Source organism: Molothrus ater, chromosome 2, assembly GCF_012460135.2.
Source record: "Molothrus ater isolate BHLD 08-10-18 breed brown headed cowbird chromosome 2, BPBGC_Mater_1.1, whole genome shotgun sequence".
NCBI lineage: Eukaryota > Metazoa > Chordata > Aves > Passeriformes > Icteridae > Molothrus > Molothrus ater.
In genome coordinates this window covers 87,893,071-87,915,459 of record NC_050479.2, presented here as the reverse complement: position 1 = coordinate 87,915,459, position 22,389 = coordinate 87,893,071, and the positions used below count along the sequence as shown (strand labels likewise).

Sequence of the window (22,389 nt, the reverse complement as noted above, 5' to 3'; positions counted from 1 at the left end):
TAGAGCTAATGAAAGAACTTGAGGTGTCAAAATAAATGTGAGATGAAAGGAATAGGGGCAAATCAGAAGCTTTTGAAAGACTGAGTGATCAAATGGCTCTGCAAAGTGTCGCAGAGAGGTCCAGTTTCAGTCTGTATGGAACGTGTATCTAAAACATTCTCATATTCTAAAACCACTTCATATGGTTCCATTGTGCCCTACATGGCATATTCTCATTGCCACTTGACATTTCAGCATATCACACACCTTCTGCTTCCCTAGATTTCTTACTTATTGCTGTGCCACTTATTACAAATTCCTGAAATCTAATGTATACCTACCGATCTGTTTCTGAGCAAGAATTTGTGAGGGTCGTTCAAGTAAAAAGGAGAAATTCACCTCTTTCATTTTCTTGGCCCCACCTCCTCATCCCCATGGGGCAGGAGAATAATTTTTCCTCTCTACTCTCTAAGTCATACACTCTATTTCCATTCCCCCACCCCCAGGAATATTTCTGCCTCCTGTGTGCCCAGGGACCTCCTGGTTTTTGGCAGTACTTCATGGTATGTCAGTATTCCAGAGGTCAGCCGAGGATAAACTCTAATTGAAAGATATTAAAATAGGCTGCAAGGGACAAAAATTCAAAACCTCAAATCCATCAAAATCGGCTACTGATGAAGCATCTGAGCTGGCTACGTCCTTAAAATATGCATCGAAAGTAATCTTTCAAACCTCTTCTTCAGGTCTCCACTGGCACCCCCAGAGGAAATAATTTCAAACTGTTCAGAGAGCAGCAATCCTGTTCTGGTCCTTGAAATCCTTCGAGCAACACACACCCACACACCAGCATTATTTTCTCACCTCCTCCGTATAAAAACAAAACAGAAACGTGAGAACAGTGGGCTGGAGATGGAGCTGCGGAAAGTGAAGTTGGAAGGATTAATTATGTAATACGCCCCCTCTCCCGCCCTTACCCACAAGCAACACGAGTGAGGTAAACCCAATCCTCCCAGCTGACAACTCAGAACTAGAAACTGCCCGGAGGAGTGAAAGCAAAATAAACGTGTGGGGAAGGTGGCGATGCACTCCTACAGAGGAAGATGTCATTAGGAAAAGGCTAAAAACAAGTTCAAATCACCTTTAGCCTCTTCCCTTCCCTCCCCAGCGAGACCTCTCCCTCCGCCTCTTCCCCTCTCCTCCCCCCAGCTCCTCCTCCCCCCTTTTCAGCAGGAGCTGCAGCCGGATCGGGACTATATTCCTACAGTTCACGGCTCTCTGACGGAGCGTGGATCCTCCTGAAAAACTTCAAGTAAAACAGGAGCTGGGAGAACACACACACGAGGAGATATATTAAGAAAGCAGGTTTGCTACTTAACTCGGAGGAAAGAAGCTGGAGCAGACTTCTTCGGTTGCTCTCTAAGAGCCTTGCCGAGAGTCCTTGCAAAGAAAAGTGTTGCTGATTCAAAAGAAGAGGAGGGATGGGGAAGAGAAAAAAAATTGTGCATGTCTGTGTGAGAGGGAGACAACGTGTGTGCGCGTACGTGTGAATGCGTGCTTGTGTGTGAGAGGGTGTAGGCGACGGGTGGGGGGAGCTTGAAATTATTTTTTTTTTCTACGAAAGACACGTGAATGCAATTCCCAGTGAGGGGCACCAAGCTCTGCCCAAGAGCAGAAGGGGTAGGGAGAGGGAAAGGGAGAAGAGAAGGAAGGGAAGGGAAAAGGAGAGGGAAGGGGAGAGGGGGGCAGGAGGGAGGGAGAAGGAGGAGGAGAAGGGATTTCTATTTCAGAAGACATTCATAGAAAGAGGGTGGCAAATTCTGTGACCGTCTTTAAAGGAAGTGTCCTGGGACGTAGAGAGAAAGAAAGAAGCCCAAAGAAGGAAAATAAAGGGCTATGATTTCCTTGTCCTGTTGCTTTGTCTCTGGCTCCCTCTGCCTCTGGAAGAGTAGCCACAGGACACAAAGATGCCCAGCTGGTCACTGCACGCCCAAGTTCAGTTTAGCTGGTGCTTCTCTCCTGTTTAGCCTGACTGCTTTCTCTGAAGGGGAGGACTCATAGCCCGACAGCCTTTTAGTTTAACCTGAAGAGTGTGTGCCGCCTCTCTCTGCCCACCCCAAGAACTCGCTGGAGGTGGAGGAGAGGGGAGAAAGAGGAGGACTTGAAAGTGCCTGAGGAGCTCCCGATGCTAAGAGGAGACAAACATTCCTGTGGACGACGCAGAAAGGACAAAGCTGACTGATTTATTGCTGTTTTCCATATTTTTTTTTTATCTCCCTGTCCTTTGGCGCACACCAGTGTTTGGAGATCTTTGAAAACACAAACCAAAACACCAGCCCCGAAGCCCCAACCCCTTGGCTAGCTCTTATGGGAATGAAACACTCCTCCCGCTGCCTGCTCCTAAGGAGGAAAATGGCGGAGAACGCTGCCGACAGCACCGAGGTGAGTAAGGATGCGAGCCGGGGCCGGCGCCGCGCTCCCCCAGCCCCGAGCACTGATCCCTGGGCAGAAGCAGCAGGAAGTGCAGAACAACTTTCCCGGCCCCTCCGGCCAGCTCCTGCCTGCCGTGCTGCTATGGTTTCCTGCATTCGCCCCCCCTCCCCCCCATTCCCGCCCCCCGAATCCCTCCGTTCCCCCTAGGCAGAGAAGTTTGCCCGGCGCCGAGCGCTCGGGGCGCCCGGGGCCGCCGCTTCCCGGGAAGTTGGGCGGCCGTGCGGAGCGGAGGCTCCGCGGGGTGCTGGCTCCGGGGGCAGCGGGGGAGGGCGGCGGTAATTCGGGTGTTGGACGCGCCGAAAGGCACAGACCGTCTCTTGCGGCAGCACCTTGGCCAGCTCCCCGTGCTTTCCGCTGGCAGCCTTGGCTGGGATCGTTTGGGGCCACTTTAGGAGCATCCGTGTCTCTGCAGCATCCTGGATATTACCAGAGCGGAGCTGCCCGAGGTGGGGGCTGTCCGGCTGGCCTGGGCAGTGCCGAAAATAGCTTTGCACTGCCTTCAGGCCGGGAGGGTACCCTGCGAGGTCTCAGGTTTTCTGCAAGAAATCCACGCCATCCCTGCCGCTCCCCCACCCGTTACCTTCTGCTTCCTCAACATTGGGGTTGAGCAGCCCCTGTTTACTTGTCTGGGGCTGTCTTGACCTCACTGAGACTTCTCAGGGCATACAGCAGTGTGCGAAGTCTCAGGTCTGGAAAAGCAGAAGGATGCAGGATGCAGTCCCAGCATCTCTGCGAGCATGTGAGAAGGAGACAGGCGAAAGTGCGAGCGTGTGCCAAACTCGCTGTTTCTATTAATAGACTCTGCCTAGCACTCTGACTGAACACTTAACACATGCTTTAGCAAGATGCAGCACAGCCATGCACAGACCCCACGGACACTGCAGCCCAAACAACTTTACAGGTTTGCCCTTGCAGGGGCAGCACTGAACCTTCTCCCCAGTTACCCCACAGAGGGAATAAAGAGCAAAACCTACTGTGAACACATGACTGTTCCATTCTTTATTATTTCCACATCTCTGCCTAATGCCTTCTTCTTTCAGTTAGTCCTCCCAGTAGGTGTCCTGCTCGCTCATGAATTCCATCCACATTTCTCTTCACAATAGTGTTCTCTCTGCTTGACCTTCATAAATGTGCCTCCTTTGCCATGCCAGGTGAAGAGCCAAATTTTCTTAAATGAATATGATGTAAGCACTAAATCAAAGAACATGCCTGCTACTGCTCTACAACCCCATAGAGTACTGCTTGCAGAGAGGCATCTATAAATAGCAAGAAGTCTGGCTGCACATCTGTAAACTGTCGTAGTCCTGACAGCACATATTGCATTATAGGTCCCAGGATCCCAGGACAGGATTGCAACAAGAAGTGTACAAGCACAGACAGTTCCTTTTGAAGCCATTTTTGTCAATGGAAATTGTTTTTAGACAGGGAAAATAGGTGAAAAGAGCTTTTGAAGGATTCCTCTTCTATTTCGTTCACTCTTGGCACATTTTTATTGTTTAATCAATTTTTCCTGCTTGTGCAATGCTGCACACGCTGCAATGTCATTTTATGGAGAAAGATTTTTTAAAATAAAAACAGATTCATTCCAATGCTGCATACAGGTTAGGAGAATATTAAAATGCTGTGCTTCGACTCCTCAGAGTATCCATCAGTGACTGACTTGTGAAATGCGAGTGAAAATATTGCAGATTAGGCATATCCTGCTCCACTTCTACCTTCAGAAAATCAGAAGGGATACATTTGTAACCTCTGCCTAGATATTTTTTATTTTATTAATGTTCATATTTCTGATATGGACTGAGAGAAGTTGTCTGTCTACATATGTGCAGAGGTAGAAGTGCACTAAGCAAAATATGCCAAGACCTGTGAAGCTCTTTTACTCGTCAAGCATCTATATTTAGCAAAGACATATGATACCAGTTTGACCTTCAAACCTGTATTTCTCTAACTTTCTCCTGAAGTTAACAAATATGTGTGACAGAAGGAATACGGGACAAAATATCTCACTTTTGGGCTTACCACAGTGTCAGAGAAAATCAGGAACTGGTATAAATTTGCTTCATTTGAAACAAATGGGGTACCAGTAATACTCATTATTTGATATTAAATTTCTGAAGAATTTTAATGTCACAGTCATATAGGCATGATCTAAACAAAACCAGCAGTAATGAGAGATGAAGAATTAAAACATTTAACAACTTGTCAGAATGCCCTACTACCAAATTATTCCAAAGACCTTCTGGTTCTTGCTTAGATTGATTTGACCCAATTTACTTGTGTTACAGCTTCATAGTATATTTTTCATGTCTCAGGCTTGTTTGTTTTTTTTTTTAATCTACCACACTGAGAGCATTTATTCAAAGTTTTGGTCAAATATGGCGAGTATACTCTTTCAGTTGTAGGGCAGTTTAAAACAATCCATTAAGTCAAGGAACATGGACACTGCATGAAAAATTTTGTATTCCTTTGATTACCCTCTGTTGCTCATGCTACCTCTTCAGCTTAAAGAGGTTAAAGAAATTATGAGAACAGGCACAGACAAGGAAAAAACAAAGCTACAGTAAGACAGCACTCACTGTTTCCTCAAGCAAAAATACAGAATAGAAAAGCAATTGCTCACTAGCATTACTTTCCAGTCAAGGAAGACACCTTGTGTTACCAGGAAATTTAGAGGAGTGCACTTCCATGGTTCCAGCTGTACAGACATTTACATCACTGGTATCCCCCCAGCCTTATATCTGGATACAAAACATGGTCAAGTGAGTCCAAGTGTTGCCACAGGTGCTGTTGGGCCTTGGATCAGAATATCAGAACTATCAAAATGGTTTTGCAGTTTATTTCACTGATAACAGCCTGATATCAGTCTATCTGCCAGAGTTTACATAGGACCAGTGGTTTGTTGTATGTGTTTATAGTACCCTGAGAATACACAGTGTTTTGTATAAAAATAAAACTCAAGGGGGGAAAAAACCCTAAGATTTTTCTATTTAGACCCTCACTAAATGCCACGGGGTCTCACTAGTAGGAAACTTGCCAGAATGGTTTTGGATCCATGTCTGCAGCACACAAGGAAAAAAGATGTAGAAAATCTTTACACCCCATGGCCATTGCATGAATATTAAGAGGTGTTCCACTGGAACAAAAGCTTGAGAATCTCTCCTCAAGATACAAGAATGAACCTCTGTATCTTTAGTCATGAAAGGAGGCTTGTCTAAATAAAACAGGACTGTTTGCATAAATAACAGATGCAGAATTGCATTCTCTGCAAATAATTAAAGACACTCTGACAGAAGGCAAAGTAGAAGAGAAACTGTTCTTTGTAGAACATACGCACAAAGGTTCTGCAAAATACATGGTACTAACCTGCTGTAGATTTTGGGTTTTGGGTTTTTTAAATTTTAAATGTATTATTTGAAATCCTAATCAATAGTAAGCCTGATATCAGTGATGGAGAAAAAAATCCGAAAGTGTGATTTCACAAGAAGTGTGCCTGACTGTAACTTGTGAACCTGTGCCAGGTGAAGGGAACACAACCATAAAATCATAGAATAATTTGAGTTGGAAGGAAAATTTAAGAGCATCTACTCCCCTACCTTGCCATGGGGTGGGTATCTTCAACTTGACCAGATTGCTCAGAGCCCCATCCAACCTGACACTGAATGTTTTTGTGGATGGAGTGTTAATCACCTCTCTGGGCAACCTGTGCCAGTGTTTCACCATCCTCATTGTCAAAAATTTCTTCCTTATGTCTTGTCTATATTTAAATCTAGTCTAAATCCACCCTCTTTTAGTTTAAAACCATTATCCTTGTCCTGTCACAACAGGTCCTGCTACAAAGTTTGTCCCCATCTTTCTCATAGGCCCCCTTAAAGTACTGAGAATGTGCAATAACCACAAAGTACTGCAATAGCACAAAGTGCCAGGATGTGCACATCCAAAAGATATCTACCTGTGACAGGCTAGTGTCTGACTGAAACAATCCTAGAACTTGAAACTGATCTGGTTTTGTACAATCTAATTGCTCAGTAACTTCATAAAAAACTATTCTTGTGCTGAAGACTTCACAGTCTATAGAGAGAAAAGATTCTTGTCTCATTGCTAAGAATAGAGAGATCAGTTAATTTATTTATGGTAGCATAATGGAGTCTTCCCAGAATGACCTATTATGCAAACCTTGGGCTTTGGTTAGATTTGGGGTAACATGCCTAATAGATGTTCTTCCCTAAACAGATGAATAACGTGGATTCAGGATTATGTGATCTGGGTCAGCAAAGGTAACTGACTGTTCTGTTGTCAGAAGTGGGGAGGTTAAAGTGTTCTATCTGCATGAAATCCAGTCATACCACTACTGAGGGAGGAAAAAAGATATTATAGAATCTATTGAAACCATGAGCTTCTATTTGTGATTTATGAGTAGGAAGAGGGATTTCTCCTTAATAAGCTACCAAAGTAGAAATTAACAGAAGCAGAGCAGAATGTGTGTAACAGAGAAAATTGGACTGAATTTATTCTCTAAACTGAAGTTTTGCTTCTCATTATTGTGTTGGGTGATCTTGCAGATAGAATTAATTCTCTCTAAGGTTTTCCATTCATTCTAGTGGAGTCTGTGGTTCATTAGTGAGAGGTCTTGTAGAAATTTCTTATTTGGTGTTATTAAATTGCTTAGGACAGCATATATGAATGAACACTAATGAGTGGGTGAGGTTTACCCACAAGAGAAATAGCACTGCTGTATGGTCTACATCTTGTACTAACAGAAGTCACAAGAGGTCTGGCCTGGTGTCCCAGAGCCAGCTCAGGAGGCAGTTTGTAACACAAATTTCAACCTTACTGGGTGCCCACATGCCTGTGTCACTTAACTTTGAACAGGAAAGGTTGTGGGTGTGTGCAAGGGGTGTAGGTGAGCTACAGAGGCCAGACCACCAGCTCATGATCCAGAGGTGTTGTGCTGCTGCTGACAAGGCAGTCAGAAAGCTGACCCAGGATGTCAGGGCTTCACTGAGGGTGTAGCCAAATTCCCAAGGGCTATAGAGGCAGCTCTGAGTTAAAGCAGGGCATATTCCACCTCCAACACATTTTGATCCTTTACAATGCTCCTACAAGAACTGAGTTGCCCATGCTATTAGAACTAGTACAAGGTACTAGTACAAGGTAGTTCTAGCCTAGTCATAGGGGCTTTTTTGGTTTCTAGCCCATTCAAGAATAGGGGAGCAGAAATATGGCTCTGAGACACCTTCTACAACTTCAGCTGTGCAGAACATTAATTTAGCTCAGCTGAAGATAGAGCTAAGTGCATTGCACTCTTTCTCAAATTTAATACTAAAAGTTCAAGGTATTGACCATGATATTTTGGCCCCATTGAAGAAATAGATTTTAGTTGGCATTAATAATAGAGATAGGATGAAGAAACACTTATGCTTAAGTAAAGAGTAACAGCAATCACTCAAAGCAGTGTTTCAAGATAAAGATATCTTATCATTGTTCATCCTCTGCCAGCATAGGGTTGTTTTAGTATCAAGAAGACTGGGATTTTTAGAAAGGGTCTGGTTCATATTGGTGACATCATGGGCCAAATTCCATTGTGTCCTTGTGCCAATGCTAAAAGAGGACTTCCATGCAGGCTTTAGTGACACTTTTTTTCAATCTCAGTTTGTGAAAAGCACAAAATTCTTCACAGAAGAGCACAAGATATTCTGTAGATGATAGATTTTGTAATTGTTCTGCATCCATACAAAAAGTGAGCTTAGCAAGAGTGATTCACATGCCTTCCAGAGCTCCATCCTGATTGTGAAAGATGAAGGCTTGTGCCTTTACTGGTAAAGGCAGAGCATAGAAATACTTAAACGCAAAAAAACATTGAACCTATTCTTTTCATAAGATTTTGTCTCAGCCTTTCTGAGTTTGCGACAAAGTTCAGTCCCTGGACAGGTGAGATAATGAACAGCTGAAGCAGGTGAATTAATGAAATTTGTTGCTCCTACCTCTGATTCCACAGAGAATTCTGTGTACCTGCTGCCCTGATCACTAGCTTTGATTCTGTCTTTATTTTGATCTAGAAGTCTTGGATAAAATGGGTCTTTTCCGTATTTTTCTTTTTTCTTTGGGAGTAACCTTTAATTAACAGAAACAAAAACCACTCAGCTCAAGGAAGCAAAGAGGAGATTACCCAATAAGTGGCTGAGTTGATGACCACAAGGGTGTCTTCCCCATGCCAGAATGGAGCAATTATTGATTAATCACAGCCTACCTGGATCCTTCCTGTGTCCTTGAACAGGTCCTGGCTGGCTTCATGAAGTCTTTTGGCATGTTATTTCTTTAAGGGTCTTGCATGGGAGCTGAGTCACTTCATAGCGACAGTGAGAGGATGGGCACTATTTAATTCTTACTATTTCACTTTTAAGCTGAGATTAAACTTGTGGAGGGGCAGGTACTGATCTCTTCACTCTTGTGATCAGTGACAGCACTTAAAGGAACAGCATGAAGCTGAGTCAGGAAAGGCTTAGGCTGGGTATTAGGAAAGATTTTCTACCCAAAGGGTGGTTGGGTACTGGAACAGGCTCTCCAGGGAAGTGGTCACACCAGCAAGCCTGACAGAGTTCAAGACATGTTTGGACAACACTCTCAGGCACACAGTGTGATTTTTGGGGATGTCCTGTGCTGGGCCAGGAGCTAGACTTGATGACCTGATGGGTTCCTTCCAACTCAGCTTATTCTATGATGCTATGACTCTACAATTCTGTGATTGATTCTATTATTTAAGAGGTACAGTAAGGTCAAGGATGATAACTTTACATATTACTTATGTGCTAGATTTGCTAAGTCCCAGTTCTGAAAAATAAAGAACCCCAAAATTTTAAAAGGCATGTAAAATGCTGTCTTTTCCATGATCTACATAATTGCAAAAATGGAAACTCACTTTAAAAATCTGGAACAGAAAATCTATTTATCTTCATTTTATTGCATCAACCATTCAGAGATTTAAAGACCAGAATTGGAAATAAGGCAGAATCATTTTCAAAAGCACTCACTGCCAAGTTCACTTTTCTGAAAATTCTGTTAAGTGCAGAAATTAAAGATAATTTTCCTTTGTATTTTGAGTGTGAAATGCTAGGTGATCATAAATAAAATCTCAATGTTTTTCTTTCCAAAATGAACAGAATATTTTAGTAATAAAATATTTGAAAGGATATTAAGGAGATAGAAAATTGTTTAGCTGAAATTTTTGACCGAGAAACAATAAAGGTGAAGAGAATACCATTCTCCCTTAGTTAAAATGTCCTGTCCTGCTTTTGGAAGTTTGTGAGTATTGAGGACTGTACCTGGGTCCTTTCCTCACAGAGTGAATTCTTGTTTAAAAAGAGGCATTACCGATTTTTCTAACCATTGCTCACAAAAAAAAAAGAGTTCCTTAAGCTCTTAAGCTTTCCCTTTTTGTTTTTTTTTTTTGAGGAGCTGGAACGCACCTTGGAAGAAAGGCATGGAGGTGGATATTTTCTAAGACATTGTTTCATACCACTGTCCTCCTCAGCTTTTCCTGGTGCCAAACTCTTCACCATAGTGCATCTGGCAAGCTTCCCATTCAGCATTCTGTTTGGTCTAGAGCACACACTTCAGTTCCTAGTGCTCTCCTTGTCCTGTCCCAAGGTACCGAGCATATTTGAGACATTCTGCCACAATTCCCCCCAGTCCCCCTTTTTAGAAGAAAAAGTAGCACTCGTGTCAATATGGTGAAAGTCAACATCTACTGGCTGGGAAGCAGTACTATGTTGTAATACTGCAAGAAGTAGTGCTGAAGTGTTCCCTCAGTGGCCACAAAGCACACTTGGGGTCATGTGTGGCCTCTCAGTTCTCCTGTCCTGCTTGTCCTTTTTTGGCCAGACAGCTTATGTTTCATTGCTTCCAATGGGACCAGGAAGGCTCAGACCTGGTCTCAGAGACCAGAATAATATGTGACCTAGACAGGGCCTTCCAAGAACAGTCCACCAGTTCAAACTTATTTCTGCTTTGGACCTTAATTTCTCACTTAGATAGGAAGAGAGGAGATGTTGCCATCTGTTTCAGTTTTTGGTTGTGTACATGTGCTGTTCATCAATCTATTGTGAAATTTGACTCCAGCTTGGGAGAAAGACCAGCTACTGATATTCTTTTCCTTAGTCACAAACAGCAAAGTAATTTATCCTTCCTTTAACTCATTCTGAACTACTGCTATTGAAGGACCAAAGATCTCATGATTGTGCCCCACAGTAGACATTAACTTGTCTGAAATACAGGATTTGTACTTTTTTATTTTATTCTGATATGATTTACATTAGGATATATCAGGAGTAACACCTCCGAGTCCTATATAAATAGGAATCCCAGTGGTGTGGCAAACCAGACATGTTGATTTGAACAAACTTCTGCAGACCATCTCATGCAACCTCATGGCCAGGGTAGAACAGTCACCAGCATTAGATCATGTTCGCCATTGCTGTCTCTGGCCAAGTCTTAAAAATCTCCAAGCACAGAGATTCCACTGCCTCTCTGGGTAACCTCTTCCAGGGCTGCACCCTCAGCAGACTCCACAGAGGACAAGTTTTTCTTATTGTCCTATCTGAACCTCAATAATTGCAGCTTGCAACCTTTTCACCTCATTATCTCATCTGCTGCTATTTAGAAGAGTTCTCTTCCATATTCTTTGTAACTATCTTCCAAGTACTTGCAGGCTGCTGTTAGATTGTCCCTTAGTCTCCTCTTTCACAAATCAAGTTCAGCACATGGTAATCTCTTCTTACAGGTCGTCTTCTCAGGCCCATGACCATTGCATTGTATAGTGTCTTGTTTACCTCTTTTTAACTAAAGGCTGTGCAGAAATTGTTATGCGAATGGAAAGGAAGAATATTTTCCTAAATGAAAGAACTTAGTAGAAGACTAACTGCTTAATGCACATGGCCAAGTAGTGTCAGCAAAGTATATTTTGCAGAAATCCCCTCTGACAGAGCCCAACTGTATATCTGGCATGTTTTACTTCTGTATATTTGGTCAGTAGTTTCATATTTTCCCTAGAAAGAGAGGTCAAATGTAAAAAGTAGCACCGCTTCTTACCCACAGTTTGCATCTTGTCTAAGTGTGGAACAGCTGTTTCAGGAGGAAATAAAATGAGATGGAGTTACCCACATCACAATATAGTTGTCTCCTTAGGAGGCACAATGTTTGAAACCTAATTAGGATTATCCAAATTTAGTAGGAGCAGGGGGTGTTCCACAGTTGGTAGGGATGCTTGCCTGTTGTTGAGCCTTAAAAAAGGGTAAGGGCCATCATTACCTTTTCAGTTTCATTGGCTTTGGTAAAATCCAGTAAATCCTCTGCGAACCTGAAGCAGACCAAAGATGCAAAATAACAAAAATGAGATATTAAATAGTTATTGGGCAGAGAAGACAAAGAAAGGGAACGGATTTTAGTGTGCAAGAAAGTATGTTGCAGACTGAAATTTCAGCTGAATCCTTTTCAGCTCTGTGTAAGTTTGCTGATCTCTTAGATTCTTTGGACTAGAAGAGGAAAATGTAAAGTTACCCCAAAGTAAAAGCCCTGTTCTGGAAAATATTGTATTTATGTAGTACTATATTTAGCCATGTAACAGAATGCTTTGCAAATGTACTGGAGGTCAAACTATATAGCAAAATTATTTTGTGAAGTTGGAAAAGGCAAGAGAGATAAAAGGCAGTCAGGAAAGTGGGTGGGCAGGTGGATGGAGGGAAAAAAGAAGGGAGGGTGAAAAGGGAAGGGAGGGAAGGGAGGGAAGAAGGGAGGGAGGGAGGGAGGGAGGGAGGGAGGGAGGGAGGGAGGGAGGGAGGGAGGGAGGGAGGGAGGGAGGGAGGAAGGAAGGAAGGAAGGAAGGAAGGAAGGAAGGAAGGAAGGAAGGAAGGAAGGAAGGAAGGAAGGAAGGAAGGAAGGAAGGAAGGAAGGAAGGAAGGAAGGAAGGAAGGAAGGAAGGAAGGAAGGAAGGAAGGAAGGAAGGAAGGAAGGAAGGAAGGAAGGAAGGAAGGAAGGAAGGAAGGAAGGAAGGAAGGAAGGAAGGAAGGAAGGAAGGAAGGAAGGAAGGAAGGAAGGAAGGAAGGAAGGAAGGAAGGAAGGAAGGAAGGAAGGAAGGAAGGAAGGAAGGAAGGAAGGAAGGAAGGAAGGAAGGAAGGAAGGAAGGAAGGAAGGAAGGAAGGAAGGAAGGAAGGAAGGAAGGAGAGGGAAGAGATGGGGAAATACAGTCAAAATACAGAGAAACAAAGGAACAGTAGAAATACTTAAATTCATTATCAAAAAGTCACAGAATCACTCCGTGGCTCCTTGAAGACTGTTCTTATCAGTAAAGGCCAAGGTGAAGAAAGCACTGAGTACCTTGGCCTTTTCCTCATTCCTTGTCCCCAGGGCCCCTGCTCCATTTAGCCTCAGACCCACATTTTCCTTTGCCTCCCTTTTGGTGCCTGTGTACTTGCAGATCATTATTCCATTGTCAGGTTTAACAAATGTCAAGAATCAAGGAGCTGTAGGCAGAGGTAGCAGGAGGCCTTCAGAGGAGTGAATCAATTTACCCTTTTACAGCCTGTCAATAAGGAAATAGCAGGGGGGGGTTGCCGTAGCCTGTAAGGTCTAATGCAAATCTCAATTTCTCCGTCAAAGTGAATAAGCCCAACATTCACTGCTCTTTGACAAATTAGTCAGTTATGAAATAAGAAGAGACAGTATGTAGTTCTAGGCCTGTGATTCACCCCCACCAACCACGAGAAAAGAAGGAACATAACAGAAAAAAACAAGACTCTTTTAAATTAGTTATCAAAGTATGTATTTTAAAGCTTCCTTGATATTCTCCATTAAAATTTGCCTTTATCAGCATTGTCTCACAAATGATTAAATCAATTGGTAATCGCACAATAAGGGATTTACAATACTCTGAGAGAGACTCTGCCAGTGGAAACTTGTCACCAACTCTTACACCTTTGCATGCACACCTGAGATCCACCCCAATCTCTACTCCATCGAGTAGAACCAGGACAAAGTGCAATATTCCTCACTCGTCTCCATGCCAGGATTCTAAGCAGCAGCTCAGCTCCAGCTCACCTCATCTCACCTCACAGGCACATTGTCATTGCTGAACTTAACATATTACTGTAAAGATCATTTCCTAGCTCGCTGTTCAACTACATTACCCTGCTATTAATATCTAAATTGCTGAATCTTTATATTCTATTAAATCCAAAAGCTGATTGCACTTTCCAGGGCTGTTCAAAGCATGTGTCCTGCTACCTATCTGAATTTCTTATTCAGCATCAGGAGATTAATTCAAGCCTCCAGTGCCAAACTCCATCTCACACTTCTTAGATTTTTCAAACATACTTTAATGAATAATAATACTAGCACCATGACAGTGTGTATACTGCTTAATGAAGTATATTTTGCCTAACAAAATTGTAAAACTAGGCCAATGGGTTTATATTTATTTTTCCTCTGTATTTGACATTCAGTTCCTGTCCTGCTTTTCTAAGAGACATTTTTCATCAGATAAAATTAATGGAAGGCAAAGATGTATAAAGATTTTAAGTAAAGAAGGTGCTCACACTTATTACTGTGAGATTTTCATGAAAATGTGAAACTATCCTCATATCCTCAATACCACTATTTTATTGATGAAAAAAATCTCTATGCCATCTTTCTATCTTTTTATGTCTGTTCCTTTCTCAACAGAAAAACAATAAGCTTCTCAGTGCTCATAAAATATCTCTTTGTTACTGTGTAAAAGGCAAGGAAAAAGTATTTATGTTTGCAAGACTTATGTCCACCTGGTAAAACTGAGTATTCTAACTATGCCTACTAGAAAACAAAAGTATTCTCAGCCCAAGACAGGTTTACCCTCATGTAAATCCATCAATTTCAGCAGAATTATTTTTGATTTATATAGATTCAAAACCAGCTCATGTCTATATATAAAATTATATTTAAAAGGATGAATCACCAGTGGTTTTGGTCAAGAATAAAGTTTTCATCATTCTATTTCACAATTGTATAAAAATGTTAAGAGCATGCTTTTTTGTATTGCTTTCTTAACCATATTTAAAAGATGGGTGTAAGATACCAAAAGCTTATTTGATCATTAACATAAAGCTACAAAAGCCTGATTTATATCAACACCATTATCAATTGCTGCTTTTGAAATACACAGTGTAGATACTAGATACCTTTTTAACAGGTGTGGTTCAGAACCCACTGTAGTTAACATAAATCACTGAAGATCTCTGAACATTTCAATGAATGTTTGATTAATAATGCAAGAAATGCTGAACAGACTGGTTTGCCTATGTGTATCAGTAGCACTCAGCATGATTACACATTGTAGAATCTAGTCCATACCAGCAGGGTATTTAAAAACACTCCTCATCTACCTTGTATAATATGGAGCAATAGTAATTCTGCTGAAACTAGAGGTATTACCTTTGTTCTGCATGTTAGATACATATCCATTTTCTTAAATGACTGCTGAAAACACATCGAAGTCAATTAAGGCATTTGCAGCTCTCCTGGGAAAAAATGTGTTATCAAGCCTGGAATTGACAGGTTTTTATTCTCAGTCTCTTCCAATGAAATTTTTCACACTGGGTAAACTAACACCAAATAACATTTAATGGCCAAATATCAGCAAGTGTAGTTCATTAGGCTAAATTTACAGGGTGGTTAGGAACATATATGTTGTCCTTGCTATAAATGGGGACTGGTCTCACAAATACACAGCACTGCCTTTGTAGCCTGCAGAAAGATTAGTATTTCTTTGTCCATTACTAAGCAGACTGTCATGGTTTAACCCCACTTGGCAACTAAATACCACACAGCTGCTCCTTCACTCCTTTTCTTCCCCAGGGAGATGGGGAGGAGAATCAGGAGAAGAAAAAAGGAAGCAAAACTCATGAGCTAAGAAGAATTTAATAATTGAAAGAATGTAAAATACAATAATAACAACAGTGATATTAATACTGCTACTACTACTACTACTACTAAGAGGAATAATAATAACTTTAATAAAATGGAGAGGGAGAGATGAACAAGTGATGCACAATATAGTTTCTCACCACAGACTGCTGCCCAGCCCATCCCTGAGCAGCAATCAGTGGCTCCCAGCCATCTCACCCCAGTTTATGCACTGAGCTGATGTTCAGTGGAATATCCCTTCAGCCAGCTGGGGTCACCTGTCCTGGCTGTGCTTCCTCCCAGATTTTTTTGCACCTGCTCACTGACAGGGCATGAGACACTGAAAAGTCCTTGCCTTAGAGCAAGCAACAACCAAAACATCAGTATGGTTCTCACACTAAATCCAATCCAAAACACAGCACTGTGCCAGCTACTAAGGAAATGTACTCTGTCCCAGCTGAAACCAGGAGGAAGACTTACAAGTAGCTTTCCTTTACATGGGCATGTTAAACCTCAGATTTAAATGTAATTAGCTGCTTTAACATGGTTATAAAATAACATCACCATTAATAAAACCCTTGATACCCAGTGTAGTTCCAAAATCTGATAAATAATGAACTGCCATAAGATATTCAGTCACACGACAGTTTCTTCTCTGACACTATTCCAAACCAAGAAAGTTACTCCACTCCCCGTCTTATAACTAAAATGCAAATGTGATACATAACCCTAATTCTGAGTGAGCAGGACTATGCTACTTCATAATCCAATAACTGCCTTGACATTGTGATCATTTGTCATTTCAGCCATGCAGTTCCTTAACGACACATTAAGATGCTTGCTTACAAAATTCCTTAGCAGGTATATGTGTGTGCATACATATACTCACAATGTTTTACACTTACATAAAATTCAAACTGGATATTGTGTCATGACTTCCATTTCTTTGTGCACCTGTGTTAGTCTTACTAAAACTGTGTCAGAGAAGACACAACTCTGCCTGTGTGGGCGCAAACACTGTAAAGAGATAAAATCCTGGTTAAAGTTTTATACCACATCCAGTCTTGGTATATATATGTATACATATACATTTATATGTTGATAGAGAAACTCTGTGTTTAAAAAAGCAGTTTTATGGAAAAGTCCTAGCTTTTTATTTCTTTACATCCTTTGTATTCACTATGTTCCTCTGTATGGGTGTTGTGACAAAATTCAGTTTAGATGTGGAAAATCACAGGAAGGTGAACCCTTCCATTTCAAGTTCCAAACCAACCTCATATTTTAGATATAGCACCACCTGAGCTGAAGTAAGATTAAATTCAACTAACTTGGTGAGCTGTTAGTAATACAAACCCCCAGTGTAGAAAGGGAGCATTTAAATATTTTTGTCCCTTTGAGTTTAGATCGCTTCCGACCATTCATACCTTTGATTCAGCAATTAAATGTAGTTGGTCTTGTTTTCTTAAATTCTGTAACACCTACACATCTCATAGCTCATAGAGATGCCCACCTGGATCCTGGGCTCCCTTGCCTGCCCCACAGGGTCTCCCAGTGCCAGCTGTGCCCCGTGACAGGATCAGAAGCAATGGGCACCAACTGAAACACCAGAGGTTCCGTCTTCAAATCAGGAAATATTGTTTTACTGCAAGGATGACTGAGCACTGGCACAGATTGCCCAGGTTGATTGTGGAGTCTCTTTCCTTGGAGATAATCAAAAGCCATCTGGATACACGTAGGCAGCTGGTCTGAGGTGGTACTGCTTGAACACAGGGGCTGGACCAGACAACCTCCAAAGGGCCCTTCCAACCTCAGCTGCTCTGTGGTTCTGTGAAACCAAACACAACATACAAATAAAATTGGAAATCTAAGTGGTTTATATGTCTATTTCACACATCACATTTGTCTTCTTTGCTGATATTTTAAAATCTGGTAAATTTAGGAATCTATAACAAAGGAGCACACCCTCTGTTTTTTCTCAAACATTCAGTCCTGTGAAATGCTGAGTATGTTCACATCGCTATTCACTATAGCTTTTTTTACATCTGATGAACTGAGGTCTCAATAAAATGAAAAGGACCAACCAATGATTTATTGAAGTCATTGGATGGTACAGACTGTACAGAACAAAGGAAGTCAAGTCAATTAACTTAATGTGCTAGGCAACAATTCTATATTTAGCTTTTTTCACTTTGCATTGGTTTTAGTTTTTTGACTGCTGGATATGACTTTGCTATCTTTGACATCAATTTAAAATCAAAATTCTTCTTAATCATCTGGTTTTAGTGTGAAAACCTAGGTTGAATAAAGATAGTATTATTTATTTATGGATTTCCCAAGGAGTTAGGGGAGATACTGTTGCCAGTTCCCATTGTTCTTCCTTCATCTTTTAACCATTTAGATCTTTCTCTGTGGTATGGTCTTCCAAAGAAACACTATTGTTTGAGGGATACAATCTATGTGTCTTGCTGCTGGTGGCAGAACCTTGCATTCTCTGACTTACAACATGCTTCAGAGTTCTGCTGAAAATCACTGTGTTGTCAGTAAAAGGAGAAAAATAAAAACTGCTGGTTTTATGGGGTGCAGAATGATTTTATCTCCAGGAATTTGGTGGCTCAAAAAAACCCCAAAAAACAAAAAACAAAAAACAAAAACAAAAACAAAAACAAAAAAAACCAAAACAAAACAAAACAAACAAAAAAAAAAAAAAAACCACCCCAAATATTTTTACAAGCCTTCTTTAGGAGATCTTCTTGATGACAGACAGTAATTTGTTTCCCAGGATATTTTAAGAAATATGCACAACTCATTGGATAGAGTCCTAATGTTCTCTATCATTGAATCAAGACATCTTTATTATTTTCTGTTGTTATTATTTTACTTTGAATGGATCAGCTAGGATCTGGAATCTGCTCACATAAATTCAGATGCTTTAACAAGGCATCTGAGCTGCTGGCCTGCTTGTCCTGTCTAGGCAGCAGAGACAAATACCTCTGAATGGCTACTCTGCCCATCTCAAACCATACTTTAAAAAAACCTTGTTCTTTCTATTGATCCTAGACAGAGCCTAGAGCAATTTGGTGGCCAAACTCCAGTTATATTAACAGACCAAACACAGTGGCTTTTGATTTGTATGACAGTACTGAGAGCATACTCATTTATATGTCTATGAAAAATCTTATTTTTGTCTGTGTTTTTTACATTTTCAAAATTTTCTACTTGTCAGAAAGCTCTCCCTCCCCATTAATTCTGAATGTGCAGCCAGTTCAGAAGTGAGAGCTGATGCTTCTTCTCCTCCTCTATCCCACTCAACTGTCAATCATTCCATGAACAGAAGAAATATTTAAAGAAACAGGATCCCATGAAGCTTGATATGTTCCAAAAAGTAAAAAAAAAAAAAAAAAAGCACTCTATGTCAATAAAACCTCAATAAAACCTTGAGTCACCTTGACTTAAAATACTATTTTTACTTCTGTTATTTCTCTGTTCTTTCTCTTCCAGTGTCTGAGATTAAGTTAATGTTCAGATAAGCAGCAAGTGAAACTTTCAGTCTTATCCTTTAACTCCAAGTTATCTTAAGCAATTTGCAGCTTTTTAAATTTTTTTTTTAAATTTCAGAGGTTTTTAGGGCAGTACAACAGCACATCAAAAGGCAAGAAAATCTGAAGGTCTGTTCTGCCATCAGAACACAAATGGGGTTGGTGCATTTTGCATTGCTGTACATCATGCTGTGCCCATGCTGTGGCTAAAGAACAATAATGCCAACCTTATATGTGGAAAGTGATAAGACTGGCTAAAAAAAGACACTGAATCTGCGTCAATGTGTTACTTTTATAGGCCTTTCTGTTCCCAGAAACTTTTACTCAGTCTTTTCAAGGTTTCTTCACAACTGTGAATAGTAAAAACCTTTCTGAGATCCACTCTCTGAGCTTTTCAGGTTAAGAAAAGTCGCATGAATCAGTGGAATTCATGGGTCAGAAGCACTTTAATCAGAAAACATCAGTCTTCACACTCATCCAGCTATTTACACAGCATCAACAGAAGACTGATTTGAACAGAAGCCCAGTTATCCAGATCTTGCTACTGTCAGTTACATTTTCTGCTCTTGTTGTTGCTAGTAATTTCCTTTTTGCTCTACAGCTTTCCTGAGTGGAGCCACTTCTCCAGTCTGTAGTGATTCTATACCAATCATTTCCATTGCTTCTCTATTACTGCCTGAGCAAAGGGAGGGATGAACCACTCATGCACGCACAAGGACGTCTCGTTACCCAGCTGCTCCTGTGGATGCAGACTGTCCTTGCACGCCTGAGACGTGCAGGAAGGAAGGACCCAGCTCCAGCTGACCCCATGCCGTGCAAGCAGCATTTGCTTGTTGCAAAAGAGGCCCTGTCAGGACAGTCACAGGTTGTGTTTTGTGGACAAAGCATTGTGCTTTGTGACCATAAGTCAGGCAAGGATTTCCATTCTGTCTTAGCCAAGCGTGTGCCCACTCTCATCTCAAAATAACATATGCTTCCTTATGAATCAGCATCAAGAGAAGTGCTGAGGCACAAGGGGAAAGTGCTGCCAATCCCTTATGAAAATGGCAGCAACAAGAAAAGCAAGGCAAATTACAGCAGCAAAAGCCAGGGTGGAGACAGCCCCTTGGTGAATAGAAATGGAGGTGGCTCAGGGTATGTTGTTTGTTATATTTTAACTGACCTGAAACCTGTCAGTATAAAATTCATACATTCTCACTCCTGGAGGGAGAAGAGAAGATGCACTCTTCATCGTAAATCTCCAGGGAAACTGTCTTCTATGACTTCAAGTGCCCAAGAGAGAACCGAGTCAGAATTTTCCTCCTTTCATAGACTTAACCATGTTTGTGAGGCCAAAAAGCTACTGACTGAGTTTTAGCAGCTGGGGATCCTGAGCACAAGCTAAAATGGCTTTCTGCCAGTTTTCTACCCAGTGATTTAACTACAGTTGGACCCTTTACATCTGAGTTAAAAAAACCAAAAACCTTTGAATGTCATCACAGGAGTTGTATTCTAATGACTACAAATGAAAATAATAATTGCTAAGAGGCATCACAGTGCAATATGCTTTTGATCAGTTTCTTCTAGAAATTCCTGCATGGAAGATGCGATGTGAAATATCAAATGTCTTATTAATGTCTCTTTTAAAAGCAGTTGACATTACATGGGATTTCTGATTTAGCAGGGGGGTAAAAAATACACCGAAAATGGAATATAAACAAAAGTTTAACTTATAAAAAGATAAGAATTGTAGTTAAATCATAATACAAATGTGTTTTTGTAATATGCCCATGGTCTCGACACTGGGTGTCCCCAGTTACTGGGGAGGATAACGCGAGTTGAAGGCAGCTCAACCCCATTGCTCTCACTGAAATTATTCTATTAGTTTTTCAACTTTTACACTTTATGTTGGGTCATGTCAGCACTGTCCCCTTTAAAAGTCTGGCTAACTCAGGGAGGTGATCATGTTATTTTAATGAACTCAGGGAGAAACATTTAAACTAGCAGTTGATTCACCTAAAATCAGCTTCTTTGCAACAGCTGAGGGCAGCTGCATTATTCCCTGAGTTTCACAGGCACTTCATCCTTGCTCATCTTCAGTGAGCCATCGTAAGTGTTGATTCAGAGAGCCAAATTCCACCTCTAGGGGTTTCATCTGTCACAAAAAGATGCAAAATTCTGGTAACCCACAGTAAGAAGTGGCTGATTCCTTCAAGGTCACACAGTGAGATGGACTTAAGACCAACACAAAGGACAAAAAAACTGCCAGATGACGAAGAGAAAGTCTGTGCTATAACAAATTAAGATCCAGTGAGCTACAGCTCCGAAGGAAGTGGCAGGGTGTCATTGCTCTGTGCAGGGAAATGTTATTTTTTGCCAGTTGACAAATGGAAGTGACAAATGTGGGACTTCTATTCAATGTTGGTGCTTGTTTGCTGGTAGCTCTGCAGCAGCACTGAACTGTAACTCACTGTGCTGATTTTCTCTGGCACTTCAGCTCAGGAGCTGCCATTTCTCAGTCTTGTTCTTCTTTCTGTCTCTGCACTTACCCACTGCAGAGGATAAGAAATAATAACCCTGGACACTTCTTAGGCAGAGACCTTCTCCAGAGCTGAAGTACATCTGAAACTATGCTGAGTGTAGATCAGAAGCTTGGCTGGGACACGGAGTAGGTGGTCAATTGGATATTTTCCTCCTCCATACTAAGGCTCAGCAAAGCCTACTGAATATCATGTCTTCCTGAAGAACTTCCTATAGAGCTGTTGTGAAACAGCTGAAACTCAGTGAGAGGGGAAGAAAAGACTGGTATATCAGCTGCAAAGTGACTTTCAGAGATCAGTGCCTTAGAAATTTTCTAGGCAGAGGAGGGCTTCCATTAAATTTTCTGCTAATTTAAGAAAATAATTTGTACAGATAGAATACTCTGGTTATTTTTGTTAATAATTAGCCGCTAAAAATAGTGGAGCTCTACTTTTTCATGTGAAGTTCAGCTTACTGCCTGATACTGAGAAAAGGCCTAAAAATAACTGGTTTTATAGTTGATTAGCACTTTCTGGTTCTTGTTCTTTGTCACTAGAGAGTCAGTCAAAATTGTGCTGGGGAGGGGAGGAGGCCGGTCAGTGATAAGCTACTTTTCCTACAAGAAAGGTACTGTGAGCATTGATAATGCTCCCCCTGACCTCTCCTCAACAGATTTTCATGCACTTGCCAGGGTGATTTAAAGTAGCTTGAAAGTACCAGGTCCTTTTCGTTTCCTTTCCATTCATTTCCATTGCCTTGCCTGTTCAGCAAGGCAGGCATTTATGCAGCAGCAATGATAGTAAAAACCAATAAGAAAATCACAATGGAAAGTTCACACTTCTCTGGCTTTGTATCTCCATAACTCTTTATGCAATGATCTGCAACAAACTCTTCCTCTTCACTGCATTCAACTTTGATATTTTCAGTGCAGGCTTCTATAACTTCTGTTGCTATTTCT

At 41.3% G+C, this 22,389-nt stretch overlaps 1 protein-coding gene across 3 annotated transcripts in view; it reads left to right on the top strand.

The window, feature by feature from the left end:
* Window positions 1-1,075: 1,075 nt before the first annotated feature.
* PRMT8 (protein arginine methyltransferase 8) overlaps window positions 1,076-22,389 on the top strand; it is a 58,123-nt gene continuing 36,809 nt past the window's right edge. The window contains exons 1-2 of one of the 3 annotated variants that reach the window (XM_036381153.2): window positions 1,076-1,341; window positions 2,275-2,418. In XM_036381153.2, coding sequence (XP_036237046.1) covers window positions 2,344-2,418 — 75 coding nt within the window. In that variant the 5' untranslated portion in view covers window positions 1,076-1,341; window positions 2,275-2,343. The other 2 variants (XM_036381159.2, XM_036381146.2) reach the window with 2 other exon arrangements.